This window comes from Phocoena phocoena, chromosome 15, assembly GCF_963924675.1.
Source record: "Phocoena phocoena chromosome 15, mPhoPho1.1, whole genome shotgun sequence".
NCBI classification, from domain to species: Eukaryota; Metazoa; Chordata; class Mammalia; order Artiodactyla; family Phocoenidae; genus Phocoena; species Phocoena phocoena.
The window spans coordinates 58,762,489-58,785,845 of record NC_089233.1 but is presented as its reverse complement, the minus strand read 5'-3'; the positions used below and the strand labels follow the sequence as shown (position 1 = coordinate 58,785,845).

At 48.4% G+C, this 23,357-nt stretch overlaps 2 protein-coding genes, 5 non-coding genes and 1 pseudogene across 9 annotated transcripts; 7 read left to right on the top strand and 1 right to left on the bottom strand.

Moving 5' to 3' along the window:
- The first annotated feature begins 1,293 nt into the window (after positions 1-1,293).
- On the top strand, positions 1,294-6,748 carry NOP56 (NOP56 ribonucleoprotein). Its single transcript, XM_065892469.1, has 12 exons — positions 1,294-1,318; positions 1,461-1,550; positions 2,011-2,125; positions 2,711-2,872; positions 3,030-3,228; positions 3,598-3,785; positions 3,867-4,018; positions 4,199-4,299; positions 4,664-4,812; positions 5,028-5,149; positions 5,334-5,471; positions 6,289-6,748. Exons 1-12 carry the CDS (start codon positions 1,316-1,318, stop codon positions 6,661-6,663), a joined length of 1,794 nt encoding a protein of 597 aa, XP_065748541.1. The 5' UTR covers positions 1,294-1,315; the 3' UTR covers positions 6,664-6,748.
- On the top strand, positions 2,487-2,554 carry LOC136135771 (small nucleolar RNA SNORD110). The gene has a single exon (XR_010656614.1). It is a non-coding gene; the product is annotated as a small nucleolar RNA SNORD110 (small nucleolar RNA).
- Positions 3,343-3,474, top strand: LOC136135761 (small nucleolar RNA SNORA51). The gene has a single exon (XR_010656606.1). It is a non-coding gene; the product is annotated as a small nucleolar RNA SNORA51 (small nucleolar RNA).
- On the top strand, positions 4,362-4,447 carry LOC136135769 (small nucleolar RNA SNORD86). Its single transcript, XR_010656612.1, has one exon. It is a non-coding gene; the product is annotated as a small nucleolar RNA SNORD86 (small nucleolar RNA).
- LOC136135752 (small nucleolar RNA SNORD56) lies at positions 4,870-4,940 on the top strand. The gene has a single exon (XR_010656597.1). It is a non-coding gene; the product is annotated as a small nucleolar RNA SNORD56 (small nucleolar RNA).
- On the top strand, positions 5,194-5,264 carry LOC136135751 (small nucleolar RNA SNORD57). The gene has a single exon (XR_010656596.1). It is a non-coding gene; the product is annotated as a small nucleolar RNA SNORD57 (small nucleolar RNA).
- On the bottom strand, positions 6,740-11,890 carry IDH3B (isocitrate dehydrogenase (NAD(+)) 3 non-catalytic subunit beta). Of its 3 annotated transcripts, XR_010656585.1 has the most exons (13): positions 11,833-11,890; positions 11,633-11,713; positions 11,423-11,521; positions 11,203-11,323; positions 9,242-9,302; positions 9,032-9,164; positions 8,797-8,930; positions 8,604-8,706; positions 8,366-8,512; positions 8,032-8,126; positions 7,861-7,921; positions 6,972-7,169; positions 6,740-6,878 (listed from the first exon to the last, which is right to left on the bottom strand). XR_010656585.1 is itself a non-coding variant. In XM_065892470.1 (12 exons), exons 1-12 carry the CDS (start codon positions 11,866-11,868, stop codon positions 7,083-7,085), a joined length of 1,158 nt encoding a protein of 385 aa, XP_065748542.1. In that variant the 5' UTR covers positions 11,869-11,890; the 3' UTR covers positions 6,740-7,082. The 3 variants fall into 3 exon arrangements, 2 of the variants coding, with proteins under 2 accessions (XP_065748542.1, XP_065748545.1); XM_065892470.1 differs by having other exon boundaries at positions 6,740-7,169; XM_065892473.1 differs by lacking the exon at positions 6,972-7,169.
- A 9,552-nt stretch (positions 11,891-21,442) lies between these two features.
- Positions 21,443-22,711, top strand: LOC136134826 (STE20-related kinase adapter protein alpha-like; annotated as a pseudogene).
- The last annotated feature ends 646 nt before the right edge of the window (positions 22,712-23,357 follow it).

The window sequence follows — 23,357 nt, the reverse complement described above, 5'->3', positions numbered from 1 at the left end:
CAACTAAGCCCATGCACCACAACTACTGAGCCTGCACTCTAGAGCCCGTGAGCCACAACTACTGAGCCCTTGTGCCACAACTACTGAAGCCTGCACGCCAGAGCCCATGCTCCACAAGAGCAGCCACCGCAATGAGAAGCCCACGCACCGCGAAGAGTAGCCCCCGCTCTCTGCAACTAGAGAAAGCCCGTGCGCAGCAACAGAGACGCAACGCAGCCAAAAATAAATAGATAAAATAAATAATAATTACCAAAAAAAAGAGTGAGCTCAGTAATTGGATCTTGTCAAATAACTGAATTGCTTAAGAAAATACCTTAAAGTTATAAATACACGTTAGCTGTGGGAATTTAAGTTATAAAAAAAATCCCCTTAAGATGACTTACTTTTAAATTTACCAGCATATATACCACTTTGGGGTAACCAGGATTTGGATTTATAACTCCAATATTAATTATTAAAGCAAAAGTAATTTCAAAATAGTCGCCCGAGTGCCCAAAAGCTGCCCCGAGGACACGGAAGCAGCTCCAGTTCACTTGGAGCTAACCGGGTGTTAAGAATTTAGGGCCGTGCACTAGGGCGAGCGACACGTGGCCCCGCAAAAGGAGCAGGGTTCTGCAGAAGCAGGGAAGGAGAAACCGACCTAGGAAGAGGTGGGATCATCGTTCTTTCTTACTTCAGCGCCTGACGCCCTTATTTTTAAGAAGAAATAAAAAACAATTTAAAAGCACGAAGCCAGCCACTAGGAATCACGATGCCTCAGGGTCTGCGCCAGCGCACCCCAGGCCCCGCTTCCGTCCCGGTAAGGAGGGGAAGGCGCGCGGACCCGGGGCTCCAGACAGGGTCGTCCCCAGTGCCCGGCGGGGCCGAAAGGCGTCATGCGGTCGCCTGGGTCCAGAGATCCCCGGCGCTGAGGACAGTGGGCTCCGCAATAGTTTCTGCCCGGAAGGATCGCCGCGGCCCCCGCGGGGGCCTCCAGCCCGGATTCCACAGAGCTCTGCTGCCCGTAATTTACAGGATGAAAACATGAGGGATTGGACAGTTATCCGGAAAAGAGCCTTTCCAAACCGTTTTGCCCCCTCTGCCCCGCGCGTCCCCGGCAACCAAGCCTCAGCCGAGGCCGGAAAAAGCCCGCTAGTCCGCACTCGCGCCCCAGCCCTGCGGGCCGTACCACCCCGGCGAACCCCCTCCGAAGGCGCGGAAAGGTACAGTCCCCGGCCTCTGATTGGCCGACGACGCGGGGGCGTGGCCTCCGGAGCCTGGTTCTGCGCTCCAGAACCCGCTCGCCGCAGTGCGAGCCGGGCCAGGAGCGAGCGCCATGGTGAGGAGTGGTTGCGGGTTGCCGGCGAGGCGGAGGCCATGGTTTGGGCCTGGGTTCTGGCCGGGGCCCGGGCCTCCCCGGGGAGCGAAGCCAGGCGAACGCGGGGGCCGCGCTGACGCTCGCGCCCCGGCTCCTTTTCCAGGTGCTGCTGCACGTGCTCTTCGAGCATGCGGTTGGCTACGCGCTGCTGGCGCTGAAGGAAGTAGAGGAGATAAGCCTGCTGCTGCCGCAGGTGAGTGGACGCGGTGGGCTCTCCCGGCCGCGCCGCAGCCCCTCGGGCAGCGCGGGCCCCAGCATGCACCGCGCGCTCCCACGTGGCCGGCCGCGCGTTGGGGGGTGCGCTGTGCGCTACAGCTCAAGAGCAGGGGGTGCTTACCTGCATTCGTGATTAGAATCGTGTTAGAAGCATTTAAGAGTAAGTCTCCCGCATTCGAATTTGTGTGCACTCTCTACAAAATGCAGATTTTCATTTTTGCGTAAAGAGCAAATAAAACTCTATATGAAAAATGCAAAAATATAAGAAAGTAAGTCTCCCGGACTCCACCCCGTACCGATGAAGCGGAACCGGGATTTAGGGCCCGTGATCCGTTCATTTTTAAAGTGTTCGGTTGGTCCAGACCTGCAGCTGCTTTACTGCGCCCTAGAGGCAAGAGGGAGGGAAGGAAACTACTCATCGTCTTTCTCTCCCCCAGGTGGAGGAGTGCGTGCTGAACCTGGGCAAGTTCCACAACATCGTTCGTCTCGTGGCTTTTTGTCCCTTTTCCTCGTCCCAGGTTGCCTTGGAAAATGCCAACGCTGTGTCTGAAGGTGAGTTTGCCACTAAATATTTTAGGGAGATAAGCCTGCTACTGTTAACCTTTTAAATTGCACAGTCTAGGATGTAGGCCTTATTTCTTGTGGGCACTGTAGTGATAAGTGATTCCTAAATGAAATCTGGCAGGGGTGGGGGGCCTGGTATAATACTAGACCCAATCAAATGTGGTTTTCTGCTACTTTGTTCAATTGATTTTGATACCAAAAGCCAAGAGAAAGAGGTTTGGTCCCAGAAGGTAAATCCAGTACTAAATGCTCCTGTTGTGCTCCAGGGTGTTTTTTAAGCTTTCAGTAATGTATTTTATACTTACGTTATTGGGCCCGAGTCGTGTTCCTCCCATGGTTGATGCAGGCTTTGCAGTGATGACCTGAGTCTGTCAATCCCCTGAGTATGATCACTGATGTCTCCATGTCTCTGAGCAAAGCCTGAAGGGGAGGGCTCTAGGCACACCGTCCTAGCATGCTCTGCGAGACCAACGTAAGATCAGTCTGTCAGTGATCAGTTGAGGGGACAGGATTCCTTTTTATAATTTAAGCATCCTTCAGCATGTTAGTGGGATCTCTGTTCTTTGCCCTGAGGTGTTGTTCATGAGGACCTCCGCCTGCTCTTGGAGACTCACCTACCATCCAAAAAGAAGAAAGTGCTCCTGGGAGTTGGGGACCCCAAGATAGGTGCTGCTATACAAGAGGAGTTAGGGTACAACTGCCAGACTGGAGGTGTCATAGCCGAGATCCTTCGAGGTGAGACCATCTATTGACATTTTTGAGTTCTGGGTGGGGGTGTCTAGAAACTCATTAGGCTTAAGGTTGCTTTTTGGAAGCCCTCCTGCTTGGCTGGTGCCCATGGGTGCAGGAGCTAGCTCAGCCCTTCCTTGCTCACAGTCTTGCCCTCCTCCAGGAGTCCGTCTGCACTTCCACAACCTGGTGAAGGGTCTGACTGATCTGTCTGCTTGTAAAGCCCAGCTGGGGCTGGGACACAGCTATTCTCGTGCCAAAGTTAAGTTTAATGTGAACCGAGTGGACAATATGATTATCCAGTCCATTAGCCTCCTGGACCAGCTGGATAAGGACATCAATACCTTCTCCATGCGTGTCAGGTAAAGTGCAGGGGTGACCCCTTAGAAACAAGGTCTTGGGTCTGTGGTTTAGCTAATTTTGAATCTTGAAATCAGGACTGGCTCCTGTGGGTAGAACCACGTGGGGCGGAACTGGGCCTCCTGGTGCTTACCACAGGCTGTGTTCTTACACTGACTGTATAGAAAGAGGAGGCAGAGTAAACGCACCTCATATACACCTCAGCCCAGGCCCTTTGCCTGGTCTGTATTGTGAATGGGGGGACATGGAGTTGAGGTTTTGGATCTGATTTGTTCCGGTTTCCTCCAGGCAAAGAGTAGATCTGGAGAGGGCTGAGGCTATAGCTTTGAGACATGGCAGCTGGGCCATGGAGTGATTGTGGCTCTTTGCAGGGAGTGGTATGGATATCACTTTCCTGAACTGGTAAAGATCATCAATGACAATGCTACATACTGCCGCCTTGCTCAGTTCATTGGAAACCGAAGGGAGCTGAATGAAGAAAAGTTGGAGAAGCTGGAGGAGCTGACAATGGATGCAGCCAAGGCTAAGGCTATTCTGGATGCCTCGCGGTCCTCCATGGGTCAGTATAGAGCCTGGCAGCCAAAATAAGGTACAGGGCTCTGAATACTGGGCTCCTGCATTCATACTTGATGTCCCTTAGGCATGGACATATCAGCCATTGACTTGATAAACATCGAGAGCTTCTCCAGTCGTGTGGTGTCTTTGTCAGAGTACCGCCAAAGCCTACACACTTACCTGCGATCCAAGATGAGCCAAGTAGCCCCCAGTCTATCCGCCCTAATTGGGGAAGCGGTGCGTCATGGGAAACCAAAAAATGGGGGATTAAGGAATTACCATGTATATTTGTATTGCTGTATGTCCTGACCCATCATATCTTCCTCAGTTGTACTTGATGGGGAGGAGGTGAAGCAGGATTATGCAGTTGGTAGGTTGGCAATCCCAGCTTCTCTAATTCCTTGAATCCTTCTCCAGGTAGGTGCACGTCTCATTGCTCACGCTGGCAGTCTCACCAATCTGGCCAAGTATCCAGCATCCACAGTGCAGATCCTTGGGGCTGAAAAGGCCCTGTTCAGGTACCAGTGAGGGCACCTGCCCACACTCAGGTGCCACTTCTGGTGCCCACTGCTTGTTTGGGGATCACGGTGATGGTTGACCAGGGCTCCCTGACCTGTACAGGCCTCTGCTATGGGGGTGATGGCCAGTCCTGGTGTCTGAGTGATTCCCTGGGCCCAGCACAGGGACCAACTTTCCAGGTCAGCGACATTGGATGCCTTCCCTCTGCCTCTGGGAGTGGTGGCTTGGCATGAGGTGGGGTAGAGACCCATCCCGGCCTGAGGCTTACCTGGAAACGGGGAAGAGGGGAAGGGAGGCGCTGCCTTAGCTAACACGGTTGAAATTTCTGATCTTAAAACTCTCCGCTGAATATTCTTCTCCCAGAGCCCTGAAGACAAGGGGTAACACCCCAAAATATGGACTCATTTTCCACTCTACCTTCATTGGCCGAGCAGCTGCCAAGAACAAAGGCCGCATCTCCCGATACCTGGCAAACAAATGCAGTATTGCCTCACGAATTGATTGCTTCTCTGGTATGGGTGGGGAAGTTGGCAGTTGGGAGGGAGGGAGGCTGACTACCCTAGCAGCTTCTACAATGATGGCAGTATTTTTCGTCAACAGCAGTTCACCTAGTGAGTGTTGATACTTTGGGTCTGAGTGAAGCTGAGGGTAGAGGGAATACTGGGGGTGGTGAGTGGTTTGTCCCTTTAGAGACTGACGTGCTATGTTTACTTACATGCATATCCAGAGGTACCTACCAGTGTATTTGGGGAGAAACTTCGAGAACAAGTTGAGGAGCGGCTGTCCTTCTATGAGACTGGAGAGATTCCACGAAAGAATCTGGATGTCATGAAGGAGGCAATGGTTCAGGTCAGTTTGGGTCAGGTCAGGTGGGGAGAACCAGAGCTGGCTGTTGGAGTTGATGAACTGTCTTAGCCTGACCATGTAGAGTGGAGGCATAAAACTGATTTAATGAGCCTGATCCAATAAAGCCAAGAGAGAGACCTGGGGAACCAGAGGTCTTCAAGCCTTCTCAGCACTTTTCTTTGGCCAGGCAGAGGAAGCGGCTGCTGAGATTACTAGAAAGCTGGAGAAACAGGAGAAGAAACGCTTGAAGAAGGAAAAGAAAAGGCTGGCTGCGATTGCCCTGGCGTCTTCAGAAAACAGCAGTAGTACCCTGGAGGAATGTGAGGTCAGTAGTAGACAGCCCTTACCCCTGGGTGAAGATCTTAAGCCATAGGACAGAAAACAGCAGAACAGAGGATATGCCACCTCAAGTCAAGGTCTGGAATACAGGCTTTTGGACTGAAATAAGGATCTGAAACCTCTAAAACTACCTCTTGATTCTATAGGAAGGAGATAGGTGCTGAGAGAACTCGCTCAAGAGCCCAGAGCGCTGGTTTGTAGCAACACCTGTTCACTGGGCTAGTGTGTTCTGTCCTTGGCTGCTTCCCAGGAGTCCTCAACTGTGGGTAGTGTAAATTCCTGCTCTGCTTGTTCCCAGACATATCTAGAAATGGTAGCATTTCATACTGGGGGTTGAGGGCAGGGAGGGCTCCAGTGTGCTATGTTAGAATCATTCTCCCTGGGATTGTCATTGTGCCCAGTCTGCCAATGTTTCAGGGTCCACTCTGGAACTTGGTGTCATGATTCTTTTGCAACCAGCATGGTAGGGTTTTCTGTAAATTACTTATTGGGCTTAGATAATTGTGTATTCTCCCTACTTTTTAAGTGATTGGCCGGGGCGTGGGGGGTGGTGATCTTATTGGGCTTAGATAATTGTGTATTCCCCCTACCTTCTAAGTGATTGGCCGGGGGGGGGGCGGGGGGGGTCACCTGCCATACAATTTAAAAATCATCCCAGAAACACTGGACAATTTTAACACCATTTCTATCCACCAGTCTTTCTGCCCTGGGTACTTAACAGCTGGAATTCTAACGGGGTGTGTGCACGTGTTCATACAATGGATGACACTCTTTCATGCCCATTTTTCCCTTTCTGCCATCAGGAGACAAGTGAAAGACCCAAAAAGAAGAAAAAGCAAAAGCCCCAGGAGGCTCCTCAGGAGAATGGAATGGAAGACCCATCTGTCTCCTCCAAACCCAAAAAAAAGAAATCTTTTCCCAAGGAGGAGCTGGTTAGTGATCTTGAAGAGACAGCTGGCAGTGGAAGTCTTACCAAGAGGAAGAAATCGTTCCCCAAAGAGGAACCAGAGAGTGACCCTGAAGAGTCAGGAAACAAGAGGGTCCCCAAGAAAAAGAGGAAATTCTCTTCCAAGGAGGAGCCTCTTAGCAGTGGACCTGAAGAGGCTGCTGCCAGCAAGAACAGCAGCTCAAAGAAAAAGAAAAAGAAAAAGCTCCGAAAGCTATCCCAGGAAAATTAGAATGGACATTTCCCTAGTAGGGCATAACTACAGAGATATTTCCCAGCCCATCCCCTATAGCCCAATAAAAATAAAAACAAATTCACGAGTCATATCATGTCATATGTTTTATTGGACACCTTACATGGTGGGACCTATGGGTTGGACAGGGCACCAATAACCGCCTCAGTGAAGTCTTGGCAGGTGGCATAACCACCCATGTGAGAAGTTCGAACCTGTGGGGGAGAACTGTCATCACCTCTGTGGCCTGGGCCCCATCCCTAACCCCCCACCACCTAAGTTCCCTAAGGAAGCCAGCCCCAGACAACCTAGGCTCTGCCCAGAAGGTGATAATGGTCTACAGGTTTAGGGCTCTTCTCTGGTCCACTGTACTGAAGGGAGGTGTATGGTCCTTGTGAGGCTGGAGGGAATAAAGGGCTCTAGCCCCCATAGGGGTGCAGGTGGCCGATGACAGACTTGATGAAGTCGGTTGTGGTGCTGTAGCCGCCCATGTCTCGAGTCCGCACCTACAGCCACCACCGGCAACAGCCGTGGGGAAGAAAAGAGAGCCCATGAAGGCAGGGAAGTATGATGGAAATGGAATCCAAAGAGGGTGACAAGGCCAGAAAAAGAAGACAATGCAGCAGGATGCAAGGAGGTGGCCAGGTTTGGAAGAGCATGGACCCATCCATTCCTGTCTTTTGAGGGCCAGAGCCACTGTTCCGAGTTCTGCTGTGGCCTGGGCGAGGGTGGGAAGCTGAGCATGAGTGAGAAGGGAAATGCAGATTGGAGACAGGAGAAGGATGCCTCGGGGGAAATAGAGAAGACCAGGTGGAAGCACAGATGACTGGCAGGGGAATGGCGGATGAGGATGGGCTTCCAGGTGTGGAGGAAGTGGCACTGGTGCCTCATCCTGCCAGCTATCTCCCTCTGCTCCTCCATCTCCGCTTAGATAGGAAGCTGTAAGTTCTGCATTAAGATGGCCAATTAAAGTGCCAATGGATGGAGCAGGAAAGAGGGAATAGCAGATGGGAACTAGGAGGCAAAGGAGATCAAGAGGATGAAACAGCCAAGAGAAGGGAAGTGAACAGCCCTGACAGGACTGGGGGAAAAGCAGAGAGCAGAGGCTCTTGGGACCTGGAGGGAAAGGAGGCCCCAACTCAGGTTCCCCAGAAAGTCCTGCCGAGACCCTAAACCCCACAGCCTTTCTAAACTCACCTTGCCGACTTTGATCACCTTCTTCACCGCATCTGCAATCGTGTTGGAATGATGCTCGAGACTGTCAATGTGGACAGAAAGAAACTGAGATTCCCCCCACATCATCCCCCTGATTTCCCCACCTGTGCTCCCCGAACAGCCAACGGCCTCCCCGGGCCGACAGTGACCTACTTGAGATGCCGCAGCATGTTGGAAGCTGACAACAGCATGGCTGTGGGGTTGGCTATATTCCTGCCCACCGCCTGGGCAAATGGATGCCGGGCACCCTGTGGAAAGAGGAGCAGGCCAGAGTCACTGGGGGCAGACATTCTGCAGAAGCTGAGGTCAGGGAAGGGCATTAGGATGAAAGGTCAAGCCAGGAACACCGACAAGATGTAAGGGTTGGGAGGACAGAAGCAGGCCAGGGTCACTTAGGAGGGGGATGCACTGGGGGAGAGCTATCAAGGGGACCTGAGGTCAGAAGAAGGGCACAGAGAGGGCTGAGGGAGGTGGTGACTTCACTCACCGTCTCAAAGACTGCATACTCTGCACTGTAGCTCTCACCAGGGACCACACCAGCTCCCCCAACCAGGCCAGCAGCCAGATTGTCAATAATGTTCCCATAGAGGTTGGGCATCACCAGCACATCAAACTGGTAAGGATTCTGCACCAGCTGGGGGCAAAATGTGGGCATGGAGGAGAGACGTAAATCCTATTCCCTGCCTTGCTCAGCACTGAGAACGGGCACACCGGGAGGGCCTCACCTGCATGCAGCAGTTGTCTATGATCATTGTCTCAAACTTGATCTTGGGGTACAGTTCAGCAACTTCCTCACAGCACTGCAGGAACAACCCATCCCCCAGTTTCCTGTCCATGGACCAAAGGGAACACTCAGCCGATAGAGTGCAGGGAGCTACCTTCCCATGAACCTACCCCATGCAAAGCCATGTCCCTCACATGATATTGGCCTTGTGGACAGCTGTGACCTTGCCCCGCCCCTTCTTAGTGGCATAGTCAAAGGCGAACTTTGCGATCCGCTGAGATTTGGTTCGAGTGACAATCTTCAGGCACTCAATCACGCCCCTCGCACTCTGCGTAAGAGAGAAGAAGCTGGGTGACACTAGAAAAAAGGGAAGGAGCTGTGCCTCTCTCCCCCCTTCACCCCTGCCCTCTGCGATTTCTAGGGCCTCACCTCGTGTTCCAGAGAGCTGTACTCCCCTTCTGTCTGCTCTCGAATAATCACCAAATCTAGATTGTTGTGTCGAGTCTTGTACCCAGGAAGTGACTTCACATGGACTACGTTGGCAAACAAGTCCAACTTACGCCTGGGGATGGGGCAGAGCCATGAGCACTGTGCCTGGTGCCCCAGTACCCCACTCACCCATGTCCTCCCACCACCTACCTCAGTCGCATATCGTAGGAGGCTAGTTCCCCCTTATACTCCATCGGGGTGTGGATCTTTCCTGCATAAACAAAGTTGAGGTGGGAGGGGGGGTGTTAGGCACAGGCCAAGCCCAAGGGAACCCAGATTGGTGTCCAATCCCCTCAGTGATCCCCCCCAGACTCCCATCTCCCACTCCCAAATGAGTGACATTAAATGCCTCTGGAGGCACGGGGCAAAGGAAAATAATGTAGTTAAAACCAGAAACATTCTGCCCACTGTTTCATTTCTAGTCACCAAATTTAATTTATGTTGAAACTTCAAAATGACCTAAAAGGACAGAAAAGAATTTTCTCATGTTATCAAAGAGCCTGGGTTTCGGGACTTCCCTGGTGGTCCAGTGGGTAAGACTCTGCACTCCCAATGCAGGGGGCTCAGGTTCGATCCCTGGTCGGGGAACTAGATCCCACATGCATGCCACAACTAAAGATCCCGTGTGCCGCACCTAAGACCCAGTGCAGCCAAAATAAATAAATAAATTCAAAAAAAAAAAAAAAAGAGCCTCGGTTTAATAGGTTGAGAAACAATCTAGGGGATCCATGACCTTTCTTGATGTTTCTATGTCTATGTATTTGACATCTTCTCAACCAGCACTTACTGAATATCATGTGTCAGGCACTAGGGATATCAACCAAAAAACACAACACAAATTCCTGTCCTCAAGGGGCAAACAATGCATTGGGGGAAGACAGTTAATATGAAAGAAATGATAAATACCATGGGAGAGGTATTACCAACACGCACAGGAGCACAGAGAAGAAATTCCCTCTGGTAACATCAGGAAGTATCATAGAACAGCTGGCACTTCAGCCAGACCTTAGGTTGAGTGAGTGTACTAGGTTGAATAGTGAACCACCCAAATGATATGCCCATGTCCTAACCCCCAGAACCTGTAAATGTGACCTTATTTGGGAAAACAGTGTCTGCAGATATAATAAGTTAAGGATCTTGAGATGGAATCACACTGGATCCAAGTAGGTCCTAAACCCCACGACAAGTCCTTATACAAGAAAAGAAGGAGAAACAGATACACAGACACAGAGTAGAGAAAACCATATCAAGACAGAGACAGAGACTGAACTGATGTATCCAGAAGCCAAGAAACACCGAGGAAGGCCAGCAGCTGCCAGGAGCCACCAACAGCTGGAAGCGGCAAGGAAGGATTCTACCCAAGTCTTCAGAAGGAGCTCTGCCAACACCTTAATTTCAGGATTCTGACCTCCAGAACTGGTAGAGAATACATTTCTGTTATTTTAAGCCACCAGGTTTGTGGTAATTTGTTATGGCAGCCCTAGGAAACTAATACAGTGAGTGAGGAAGATTCTGACAGGTGGCACCAAAAGGAGAACACTGTGGCAGAAGAAACAGCAAAAGTCAAGACAGTACATGTATTTGGAAACTAATATAGTCTGGTGTGACCAAAGCACACAACAAGTGTTGTAGAAACAAAGGCAGAAAAGCTGAGGGTCAGCTCATAAAGAGCTTACTCTCCTACACTAAGGCTGGGCCTGAAAGTCATGCTGGTTTTTCCAAGAAAAGAGCTGTAGAGGATGGACTATAGGGGCAGAACTGAAAGCCAAAAAATCTAATGAGGTGATTACAGTAGGAAAGCAGAAGGGAAGACAAAAGAAAAGCAGCAGCTAGAAATGGCATTCTAGAAACACAGTTAACAAGACTTGGTGACCCATAATGTAGCCCCATGACAGACTACAAACTCATGGAGCCTTCCTGCATAGACAGCATGAGAGGCACACGATCTCTCAATTCCTGGGTTTCCAAGTGAGTTCCCACTGATGGCCACCAATCCAGTGGCGGGAGGTCGGGAGAGTTAATGTATTATGTGTGTGCTGAGGTAAGATTAATGAACATTTATTCGTTTGATTTTAACTAACATGGGTGGGGTAGCAAGGAGGCACGCATACCAATGATGGCCACCTTGTTCTCCTTCATGGAACTCAGCACCTGCTCCAGCTTCTCCTCAGATGCCATATTCTGCACCTCGCTCAGGTGATGCTCCTGGAACTCCACTGGGACAGAGGCAGCCTTCAGGGGCAGGTGTCAAAAATCGCAGGGTCAGAATCGAGTAAGTCCTTTCCAACCCAGGCCATCGCCCCTGCTGGCTGACTCCCCCAGGCCACTCACCTTGAACACCTCCTTGACAGCGTGCATCAGCTCAGGCCCCACGCCGTCTCCTGGTAGCATAGTCACGGGAAAGGCGCCCTCCACCCTCACGTCCTCGCCCTGCGAGCGGGGTCAGCAGAGCTAGAGCTGGGGCTGGGGCAGGAGTCCTGGGGTAGGCCAGGAGAGGAGGGGTCGGGGCGTGGGCCAGACCGGAGCCGGACTTGCACTTACCTGGCTCCGCGAGGCGGCTTGCGCTACGGCCGAGGTACACAGGCTCCTCCATGCCCCGGGATTCGGGGCGGCGACCAGCGTCTACGACAGTCACATAAACCTTTGAGGTCGGATCTGGGAGCCTCACGCCCCGAATACTTCGGTGAGCCCGGTACAAACCCGCCGCCCTCCCGCCTACCCCAGCATGCCCCGGGCCTCACTCGGGTCACCCAGCGGACACCGCCAAGGACCGCCATGCTCTCCACAGGAAGTCGCGGCGAAATGACGCCGGAAGCCGGCGCGGCCCGGCGCCCCTATTTCCGGTCCGGCACTGATGCTGGGAGGTAAGCTCATTTTCTCCAGCCGAAACCTCCCACCCGTTCTTCTTCCTCCGCTTCTTCTTCCTCCGCGTTCATCCATTTCTACTCACCACTTCCCTTGGACCGTGATGCTGCACAGCGCCGCTTTGTCTATTGCTTTATTTTCAGACACCGTATTTATGTTGAAACTTCAAAATAACATTAAAGGCGAATATGAGGTTTCATTTTATCAAACGAGTTTAATAACAAGTTGAAAAACAATACTGGAGAATCTGTCTTTTCTTAATGTTTATGTGTCCACGTATTTGTTATTCTTTTAATCAATTCTCACTGAACAATCGTATGTCCGACACTAAAGGCATTAATGAACGCCACACAATCCATGGGAGAAGGTGTGTGTGTCTGGCTTCTTCAGTCTCCTAGCCTGCCCGGTTACTCTGTATTAATCAAGTTTCCTTGTTGTTTTTTCCTAGGTGGGCTTGTTCTTTGCTCTGACAGTTGTTTCCCTAATAGTGTATCCTAGGCCTGAACTCCTCTGAGCAGGATTGTAATTGGAGACAGAAATTACAAGCTTGTAAGTGTGACTAAAAGGGAATTTAAGACCTATTTTTAAATTGCCAGTCACATGCTGTTTACAAACGACATGGCTAAAACAGATGACACAAGTGGACCAGGGGCACTTGTTAAAAGTGCAGACTTATGAGTGTCACCCCAGACTTGCTGAATCCAAATCTCAGAATTGGGGGCCCAGAAAATACATGTCTAACAGGCTCCTCCAGGTGATACACACAAATTTACGAACCACTAACTAGGTGATTTGTATACCTAATCCATCCAAAAAGATGCAGAGCATTCTCCCAGCCCAAGGGAAAGAATGCAGTGGTTCTAATCTTGGGGATCAAGCACAAGCTTTGTGTCTCTTTTCTGCATTCCTTTAGGAAGGACATTCTCTACTGTTGGGTGAAAAGATTTAAATTAGATAATAAATGTGTAAGAAACCTGAACACATGAAAAGTGCTTGAACACCTGAAAAAGCTGTTAATATTGTAGCTAATTGAATAATTTATCAATGTATAATATTAATATGACATACTCCTCCATCTCCAGAATCAAAACCAGAAAACATTCACACCATCTTGCCTCCTTAGACTCCCTAGTTCCCGGTTCCACACTGCTATTGCCATCCACCACCATTTTTCTCTTCCAAATGTTACTCTCTTTTTTTTTTTTTTGTGGTACGCGGGCCTCTTAGTGTTGCAGCCTCTCCCGTTGCGGAGCACAGGCTCCGGACGCTCAGGCTCAGTGGCCATAGCTCATGGGCCCAGCCACTCCGCGGCATGTGGGATCTTCCCGGACCGGGGCACGAACCCGTGTCCCCTGCATTGGTAGGCGGACTCTCAACCACTGCGCCACCAGGGAAGCCCCAAATATTACTCTTTCTAATGGAGAAAAAGTGGGAGATTTACACTTTTTAAAAACTATATTTTCTGTTACTTTAGGAAATTTATGGTGGGAAAGAAGAGAGTGCCATCTTGGTCTAATTTCTGATAATCTATTTTTCATCCCAGAAAATATTAATTTTCTTGAGGGCAACTACAACATTATTTCCATCCCTAAATTCTGCACAGATCTGAGCCCAGCCTGACAAACAACATCTGCTAATTGGTATAACACCATGTGGTTGTCAAAAGGGTGAAAGGAATTGATGAAGGATGCCAGTTGATTCAGGCCAAGGAAATGTGACCATCACTGTCTAAGGCCATTGTGTTCTTCTGGTGAGTTTGGTGAGTTCTCCTGGACTTCGAGTCCCTATTAAGGCATCTCTCGCTGATACTACCTGAGAATAGGGAAGTTCAGTCAGGACCCTTGAAAAGTTCCTTAACCAGACTCTTGGGCAGGTGAGGGAGGTTAAACCATCTTGTCCCTTCTAACTGTTATGAAGCATATATGAGTGTTCAGTATGAGGCTGGATGAATTGGATGTCGGTTTCCTAGGCCTATAAATTGTCCAGAATGGGGTCCTAACCAGAGCTCCAGGTGTCCATGAATATAAACCAGTACCATGAACTTGGAAGGGGAAAATCAAAAAAAATCACATCTTTATTCTCACTAAACTCTAACTGAAATTTAGTATTTCCTATCATTATGAATGTAGAGTGAAATTGTAGTGCTACCTTTAGTACCCTTGACTTTGTCACTAATAGAAATTATAATTCATACCGCATTTCAGTTGTGGCAGATATCCTGAAATATCCTTTACTCTGACCTCTACTTTGACATTATTTGACCTAATGCTAGATTTTGTTATTTAATGCCCAAAAAAGCAGCACAAATAGCACTGTATTACAAGGTTGCATTATTATTATCAGTGTAGTGAGTTTTATTTGTAATCCTATTTGTTTTGGTTTGTGCATTTAGAATCCTTTCCTAAGAAGAGGGCAGGGGATGGAGCTCAGCAAGATGTAGCCTCAGCTGGAGTCTACCTCAGCTTGTTCTGGGGAGCCCTGGAGCAGGAATGATGTCTCAGGGTTGTCCCAAATTGAGGCAAGGCTTAGTAACTCTGCTTCAGCCCTGCATGGGCAAATCTTCTAGGAATCTCTGGCTCTTGGAGGCTCCATTGACCATGGACAACCCTCCCAGAGAAGGGGGTAGCTGTGAGCAGTTAATGACCAACACCAGAAGCAGTTGGACTGGATGCACCACCTGGCAAAAAAGAACTGGAGAAGGCAGCTACTATTCTGTGGAGGTGAGAATGGCCATGGTGCACTGGGACCCAGTGAGGAGAGCAGGCATGTTTGAGGAGATGAGGTACAGTAAGGAGTAGTGAGTAAGATTGGTTCAAGTTCTAGAGCTGAGAGAAATGGAGAGGGATTAATGAGCAATACTAAGGACCTGTTGGAATGGTGACCATGAATTTACCATGATATGATTATGTGTGATTTCATGGACAAAGCCAACACTTGGGTTCATCTGAAGATGTATTTTGCCAGAGAGAGGTACAAGAGAGTTGAGGGTGTTGGCAAAATGGGATCAGGAGGGAAGTGAAGACAGTGATCTAATGGATAGAAAGGTGAGAAAAGGATCAAAGATCCCAAAATAGTCAGAATAGTGCTCGTGGGAGTCACTGAGCAAGTAAGATGGAAGGAAAGGAGGGTGTCTCCACCAGCCGTTTTGGAAATGGAGCAGATGCCAGTGATAGAGGAGTCCCAGATGGGACTATGGGAGTGGATCCCAAAGAGAGCTCAAGGAGACCTCTGCAGAGAGGACTCAGACCTACATTGGGTCATCTGTGTCCCCGTGGGAGTCACCTAGGATAGTGTCATGGCAGAGGCAGGAGAAAGGCTAGGATCCAGGAGCTGGGGCCTGCTCTTGATGAACAGGTGAGACCAAGAGGTCAGAGATGGCAGAGAATGAGAAAGGTGATTTCAGTGGGAAGAGTCCCCAAAAAGTGGAACTTCTTTTTTCTTGTTAATTTTAGACTATTACCTTTTTTTTTTTTTTAAGAAGATGTTGGGGGTAGGAGTTTATTTATTTATTTTTGCTGTGTTGGGTCTTCGTTTCTGTGCGAGGGCTTTCTCTAGTTGTGGCAAGCGGGGGCCGCTCTTCATCGCGGTGCGCAGGCCTCTCACTATCGCGGCCTCTCTTGTTGCAGAGCACAGGCTCCAGATGCGCAGGCTCAGTAGTTGTGGCTCATGGGCCTAGTTGCTCCGTGGCATGTGGGATCCTCCCAGACCAGGGCTCGAACCCGTGTCCCCTGCATTAGCAGGCAGATTCTCAACCACTGAGCCACCAGGGAAGCCCCTCTTGTTAATTTTAATATAAAATTTTGCTTGAGTATTTTTAATTGGACAGTAGGTAAATGATTACATTCCTTTTTTAAAAATTTATAAATTATAAATAAGGCCAAAGTTTCTTACCACCCCAACCACAGCCCCAGTCCTTTTGCCCTGTCCCTATAGGCAGCTAGCTGTCTCCCCTGAAACGTTTTCCATATGCAAGCACACCCCCTTACATGCACAGAATAATATATAGTATTGTTTTTAGTGTATGGGTGTGTGCTTCAGAATAAATGGTTTCATACTCTATATACTTACTGTCTTATAATTTACGTTTTTCCCTCAGCACCATGTCTTAGAGATCTAAGATACCATGTTTTAGAAAATGAGCAGACTTATTGTTTTATTTTGCTACATAGTATTATATAATGTGAATTTACTAAATTTATTGAGGTTTTCTCACGTCAATGGATTCTTAGGTGATTTCTAGTCTGGGCTATCACCAGCGATGTTGCTGTGTACATTCGTGTACAATTTTTTTTGTACACATGATAAATGTTACAAAAGTGCATCCAAAACACCTGTATATGTTTCTGTTATGAATGTGATCTGCTGCAATAAACAGAAAACTCATTAAACAAATAAGGGTTGTTGGGTTTTTTCACATCTTTTCTGAAGGTAAGGAGTTACTGGGATTGGTTTAGTTGTGTGGTGATGCACCCTGAGATCCAGGCTTTCGAAATTTTCACTCTGCCAGCCTTAGTGTATTGTCTAGTGTCCTCATCCTTGGTGCCTCATACTCACCATATATGGTTGCTGTGGCTCTGGACAACACTTCTGGATTCAAAACTAGAAAGGGGGGCTTCCCTGGTGGTGCAGTGGTTGAGAGTCCACCTGCCGATGCAAGGGACATGGGTTCGTGCCCCGGTCCGGGAAGATCCCACATGCCGCGGAGCGGCTGGGCCCGTGAGCCATGGCTGCTGAGCCTGCGCGTCCGGAGCCTGTGCTCCACAACGGGAGAGGCCACAACAGTGAGAGGCCCGCGTACCAAAAACAAAAAAGCTAGAAAGGGGGAGAAAGAACAGTCACAGCCACGTATGCTCCTTTTTATCAGAAATGTAAACAGTATCCCAGATAAAATCTCAGCGGATTTCCACTTAGGTAGCACAGGCCAGAACTAGGTCCATGACCTCTCCTACTACAAGGGAGACTGGGAAGGAAGGAGGGGAAGAAGTTTGTCCTTATTGGCTGAAACTAATTCTTCATAGTCTGACTGCGTATTAGACTCATAGGGGAGCTTTTTAAGAATACCCATGTCTGGACCCTACCACCAGAGGTGTTGATGTAATTGGTCTGGGGTGAGATACTGTTGTTCTTTAAAAGCTCCCTGGATGACTGTAAAAGTTAACCAGAGTTGAGAACCAGTGGCTTACACAAACAATCATGATCTTTCACCTAGGGCTGAGAAGGTGTATCAGTTAGGATTAGATTCAGGTGCAAAGTGATAGTGCACAACATAACCACAACCCAAACAAGAAAGGGCTTTATTTCTTGCTCACCTAAGAGTTCAGTGATAGTTGGTTCAGGGCTGGATTGGCCTCCATCCTGTCAGAGGCTCAGACTTCATTATCCTGTTGGTCCACCTTGCAAGGTCTTCATTCCCAAGTTGATTCAAGACAGTTATTCCAGCTCCAGCCACCGTTTATACATTCCACCCAGCAAGAAGGAGGACAGGGAAGAGGTAGAGCAGAGGCCCCCAGCCCTTTAATGATACTTCCTGCCAGTTGCACACACCACTTCTGCTCTCCTTCCACATGATACAGAAAGAAGTGTGTCAGTCTGTCTCCAATGCTCTAGCTTTCATTTCACAAGGCCTCCTGTACCTTAAGGTGCTGAGCATATTCTCCAATATTTTTTCTAATGCTGTTATGGTCTTGTGTGTTTCTCTGGTTTAGGTCATTAATTTATCTGAAATGTAGTTTTATAAAAGGTGAAATATAAATACCTACGTTTATTTTTTCTGAAAGTTTAGCTAATTGCCCCAGATAAGAATTTCTACTTTTGTCAAATATTAAATTCCCACATATATATTAGGTGAAACCACGTGAAACTGCTGATATCTATCACTTCACTGGAGCTTTATTTTCTCAGTTTTACCAGTCACTACTAGATGTCATATTATGTATTTGTTTCTTTGTTTTCTGTCCGTGTCTCTCACTTGAATGTAAGTTCATTGAGGGCTGGAATTTTGTTATTTTTGTCAACCCTGGGCCCATATGTATCTGCTAAATGAATGAATGAAATTTATCCTTGCATCTGTTAATACATATTGATAAACTTTAATGCTGAGCCATCCTTATATGTTAGAAAAGCTTGGTTATGATATATTATTCTTTAAGTATACTGCTGTATTTGATCTGCTAAGATCTATTTAAGTCTTTTGCATCTGTGATCTTAAAAGAGCTTGGGGGGACTTCCCTGCAGGTCCAGTGGTTAAGACTCCATGCTTCCAATGCAGGGGATGTGGATATGATCCCTGGTAGGGGAACTAAGATCCCATGTGCCACAGTGTGGGGAAAAAAAAAGAGCTTGAGTTTCTCTTTTCTTTGTTTCTGCTGCCATGATCCAGTCTGGGTAGACTAGAGAAGGGCAGCAGAAACTGCTGATCAGGACTGAGAAACGGAGCTTTTAAAAAAGAGACAAGCGTGGCCTGGAAACAGACATGGAGTAGGAACTACTAGGAGAGGCAACCGGCCATGAGCCCTGGCGTCCCTGCCCAGTCTTCCTGGGTATCCCAAGGATACAGGGTCCTAACTGCTCTTTGCCATTTCTCAGGCTTGTGTTTGTAGTGAGCAACCTTGAGGGATGAAGTAATACCTCCCTCTAGGACAAAAAGCAGGCTTGCTTATTTCCTGCTATAAAACAGGTGGGTTCCCCAAGCTCCGTGTTCCTCAGATGCAACACAAACCCATTGTATGCATGGCATCTACTGGGGCCCTGCATGCTGCCCCTGTGGGACTTGGCGGGGCAAGGGAGCCAATGTAAACATTATGCTTATGCTGCTTAAGGTGCCGTGTGTAATAAAGTCCTTTGTCTCTGTCACTAGAGTCTCATCTTGGCCAGCATCTATGAAACAGTAAGAGGCTAATTATTCACTTATCAGCAGGGTAAATTCAAATGCCAGACCCTGACAGTTTTGGCAATGAGGATAGGGTGCTGACAGAGGTATGGCTTTCTGGAATAGGAAGGACAAAGGACCCTGTGGACCAGATCAGGGGACATGAAAAGACTCCCCGGCACATGTTAGTGACTCCTCTCACCCAAACAGGGGGTGGCAGGGTAAGGGTGGCTAGAGTGAGCGTCTCACATTGTCCTACCTGTCAACGAGGCTAAGCAGTGAGAGGCAGGATTGAAACAAGCCACCTGAATGGTGCTTTGGTTCCTGCTCACTCTCCCCATGCAGGAGGAGGAAGGATGTTATGACAATGGGGCAGCAAGCTGCACAGCCCCACCCAAAAGTCAACGTGGATGAGGCTGCTGAATCAAAGGGTCTCCAAAGCTGAAATAAATGGCATCAGCCAGGATGTTTGGAATAGAGCTTTAGATAAGCCAAAAACATTACAAGTTTATTTGATTGAGCCCCACAAATGGCATTCAAACCCAAAGTGAACAAACACAAAGCCTTGCTTACTGGCACAGTCCCACTCTTTGACCCTGTGCTCCCTATCCCTCTCTCCCATCCACACTCCACCCTTAGCCGCTTTGATGAAATAGCAGAGTATGCTGGGAACTTCATGGAGCTGAGGATCTCAAACCCTTACAGCTCTGTAGGACCCAATGTCCATGTCAGCATCTTACCCAGTCCTGTGGATGGATGCAGGCAGGGGTGGCTGAAGGCACCCAGGGCTGCAGTGTGGACTGGGGGAGAAATGGTCCTGGGCTCAGGTTCTCCCTGGACTGATGCTGGAGGTTCATGAGGGAGGAGGCAGTGGCACTCCAACCCTGAAGCCAGAGGCCAAGAGAAAATGAAAGTCTTCCAGCTGCCTGCCCCCTGCCATGAACTAGCCTCTCCTGCCACCCAGTACTTCCTGCTCTCTCTTCTGGAATACCATGATCTCCTGAAGCTGTTGCAGTAGCTCCTGATCCACACACATTAAACCCCTTGGTCTGTTTTCCCATAAGGTAAAAATATCACCCAATTTCAGAAATCTGTTGCGTTTCTATACACTAAAAATGAACTGTCAGCAAGAGATAAATTAATAAAACAAGCCCATTTACAATTACACCAAAAAGAATAAAATACCTAGGAATACTTCTAACTAAGGAGGTAAACGACCTATACTCAGAAAACTATAAATCACTGATGAAAGAAATTGAAGACTACACAGACAGATGGAAAGATGCACCATGTCCATGGATTGGAAGAATTAATATTGTTAAAATGACCGTATTACCCAATGCAATCTACAGATTCAATGCAATTCCTGACAAAATACCAATGACATTTCTCATAGAACTAGAAAAAATAATTCTAAAATTTGTATGGAAACACAAAAGACCCCAGATAGCCAAAACAATCTTGAGAAAGAAAAGCTACAGTCATCAAAACAGTATGGTAGGGATTTCCCTGACGGAGCAGTGTTTAAGAATCTGCCTGCCAATGCAGAGGACGCAGGTTCGAGCCCTGGACCGGGAAGATCCAACATGCCGCAGAGCAACTAAGCTCATGCGCCACAACTACTGAGCCTGCGCTCTAGAGCCTGTGAGCCACAACTACTGAGCCTGCGTGCTGCAACTGCTGAAGCTCACGTGCCTAGAGCCCATGCTCCACAACAGGAGAAGCCACTGCAGTGAGAAGCCCGTGCACTCAACAAAGAGTAGCCCCCGCTCGCCGGAACTAGAGAAAGCCCGAGCACAGCAGTGAAGACGCAATGCAGCCAAAAATATAAAATAAATAAATTTATGAAAAAAATAAAAACCACAATGAGATATCACCTCACACTCATCAGAATGGTTATTATCAAAAAGACAATAAATAACAAGTGTTGGCGAGGATGCAGAGAAAAGGGAACACTTGTATGCCATTGGTGGTGGTGCAGCCACTATGGAAACAGTATGGAGAGTTTTTTTTTTTCAAAAAATTAAAAATAGAACTACCATATAAACCAGCAATTCCATTCCTGGATATTTATCTCAAAGAAATAAAAACACTAGTTCAAAAAGATATATGTCCCCCTATGTTCATTGCAGCATTATTTACAATAGCCAAGATATAGAAGCAACCTAAGTGTCCACTTAGATGAGTGGATAAAGAAGATGTGGTATGTATAATAAATGGAATATTACTCAGCCATAAAAAAGAATGAAATCTTGCCATTTGCAACAACATGTATGGACCTAGAGGGTATTATGGTAAGTGAAATTGTCAGACAGAGAAAGACTGTATGAATTCACTTATATGTGGAATCCAGAAACAGAGTTATAGATACAGAGAACAGTTGGTTGCCAGAAGGGAGAGAGGTGGAGGCAGGAAAGAAATAGGTGAGGGAGATTAAGAGGTACAAACTTCCAGTTGCAAAATAAATGAATCAGTGGTATAAAATGTACAGTATGGGGAATATTGTCAATAACTCTGGCCTCCCAGCAATTGGCCTGGTGTTGGTACAGCCTTAAACCAAGGAGGTGGAGCTGGGTTTCAATTTTTGAAATTAAAGTAGGTCTACATGTTAGGAACTCATGTCTTTTCTTGTAAGTAAATAGAGTGAATTAGCCATTTAGTCTCGGAAAAGTTCATTGTTGGGGGCTTAAGAGATTTGGAACCATTTGGAGACCAACGAGGCAAGCTCAGAGTCGATAGCATCCTTCACTAAACAGGAGATCATGAGTAGCTTTCTGCCAAAGGGAGGGTGTTATGAGCTACTCATCGTTACAGGCAAAGGATTCGAGGACCTGATGACTGAATCTAGCAAGGTACAAACCAATGGGAAAGTACGTGACTGTACGAAGGATTAACCTAGAAGCTTGTTCCAATGAGCTGGTGACATACTTGCAAGGGGAGCTCCGTGTCTCTAAGATCTTCAGCCATCCCAATATCCTGCCATATCAAGCCACCTTTATTACAGACAATGAGCTGTGGGTTATCACATCATTCATGGCATATGTCTCTGCAAAGGACCTCATCTGTACACACTTCATGGACAGCATGAATGAGCTGGGAATTGCTTACATCCTGCAGGGGGTGCTCAAGGCCCTGGACTACATCCACCACATGGGATATATGCACAGGAGTGTCAAAGCCAGGCACCTACGTTCTGATCTCCACAGATGGGAAGGTCTACCTGTCCGGTTTAAGCAGCAACCTCAGCATGACCAGCCATGGGCAGCAGCAGCGTGTGGTCCACGACTTTACCAAGTACAGTATCAAGGTTCTGCCCTGGCTCAGCCCAGAGGTCCTCCAGCAGAATCTTCAGGGTTATGATACCAAGTTTGACATCTACAGTGTGGGAATCACAGCCTGTGAACTGGCCAATAGCCATGTCCCCTTTAAAGGATATGCCTGCCCCCCAGATGTTACTGGAGAAGCTGAACGGCATTGTGCCCTGCCTGCTGGACACCAGCACCATCCCTGCCCAGGAGCTTACCATGAGCATCTTGCGCTCAGTGGCCAACTCTGGCCTGAGTGATAGCCTGACCACCAGCACCCCCAGGACCTCCAATGGCAACTCACTGTCCCACCCCTATCACCGCATCTTCTCACCCCACTCCCACCACTTTGTGGAGCAGTGCCTTCAGCACAACCCAGATGTAAGACCAAGTGCCTGCACCCTCCTGAACCATTCTTTCTTCAAGCTGATCAAGCGACGTGCCTCAGAGGCTTTGCCTGAGTTGCTTTGTCCTGTCACCCCCATCACCAATTTTGAAGGCAGCCAGTCTCAGGATCACAGTGGAATCTTTGGCCTGGTAACAAACCTGGAAGAGCTGGAGGTGGACAAGTGGGAGTTCTGAGCCTCTGAAGAAGGTGCACATTCTCCATCCTGGGCCATATGAGCCTCTGGGACACTTCCTGAGGGCTAGCCACATTCCCACCCTCCTGGGGGCAGATTGGGCAGAAAGGACATTTCTGCCAGAAAAGTCGGCTGCTTACTGACTGGGAAAGAAATTCCTGGAGAGAAACTTTTCTTTACTGCTCCAAGGCTTTTGAGACACAAGGGAATCCCAACAACCATGGATCGGGAGGGGCTGGAAATCTGACATTCCTGGTCCTGTGAGCTCAGGCGACTTGACCTCTTCAGAAGAAAGAGATGCTGTTCTGGCCCTTGGGGCTGAAGTCCAAGCCCAGGGTTTGACTCATCCACCCAGGGAACTGTGTGACTTCTCACTCTGGTTCTCCTACCAGCCTGCTTGCATTCTTCTCCCCTGCTCTCAGATCCTATAGGTCCATGGAGGGGCAAGCAATAAGAAATCCCTCCACTCATACCTCTCCCTAATAACTGAAGGGAAGGGTATTTTTTCTTTTTAAGCACTAGGTTAAGGCTATGGCAGTCCATCCTCACCCCCCTTTTCACTTGGGCCCTGACCCCTAAAACCTTCCCTTGGTTCATCTGTGTAGCTCATTCCTTTCCCACCAAGAGTCCATCTTACCGTCTCCTGC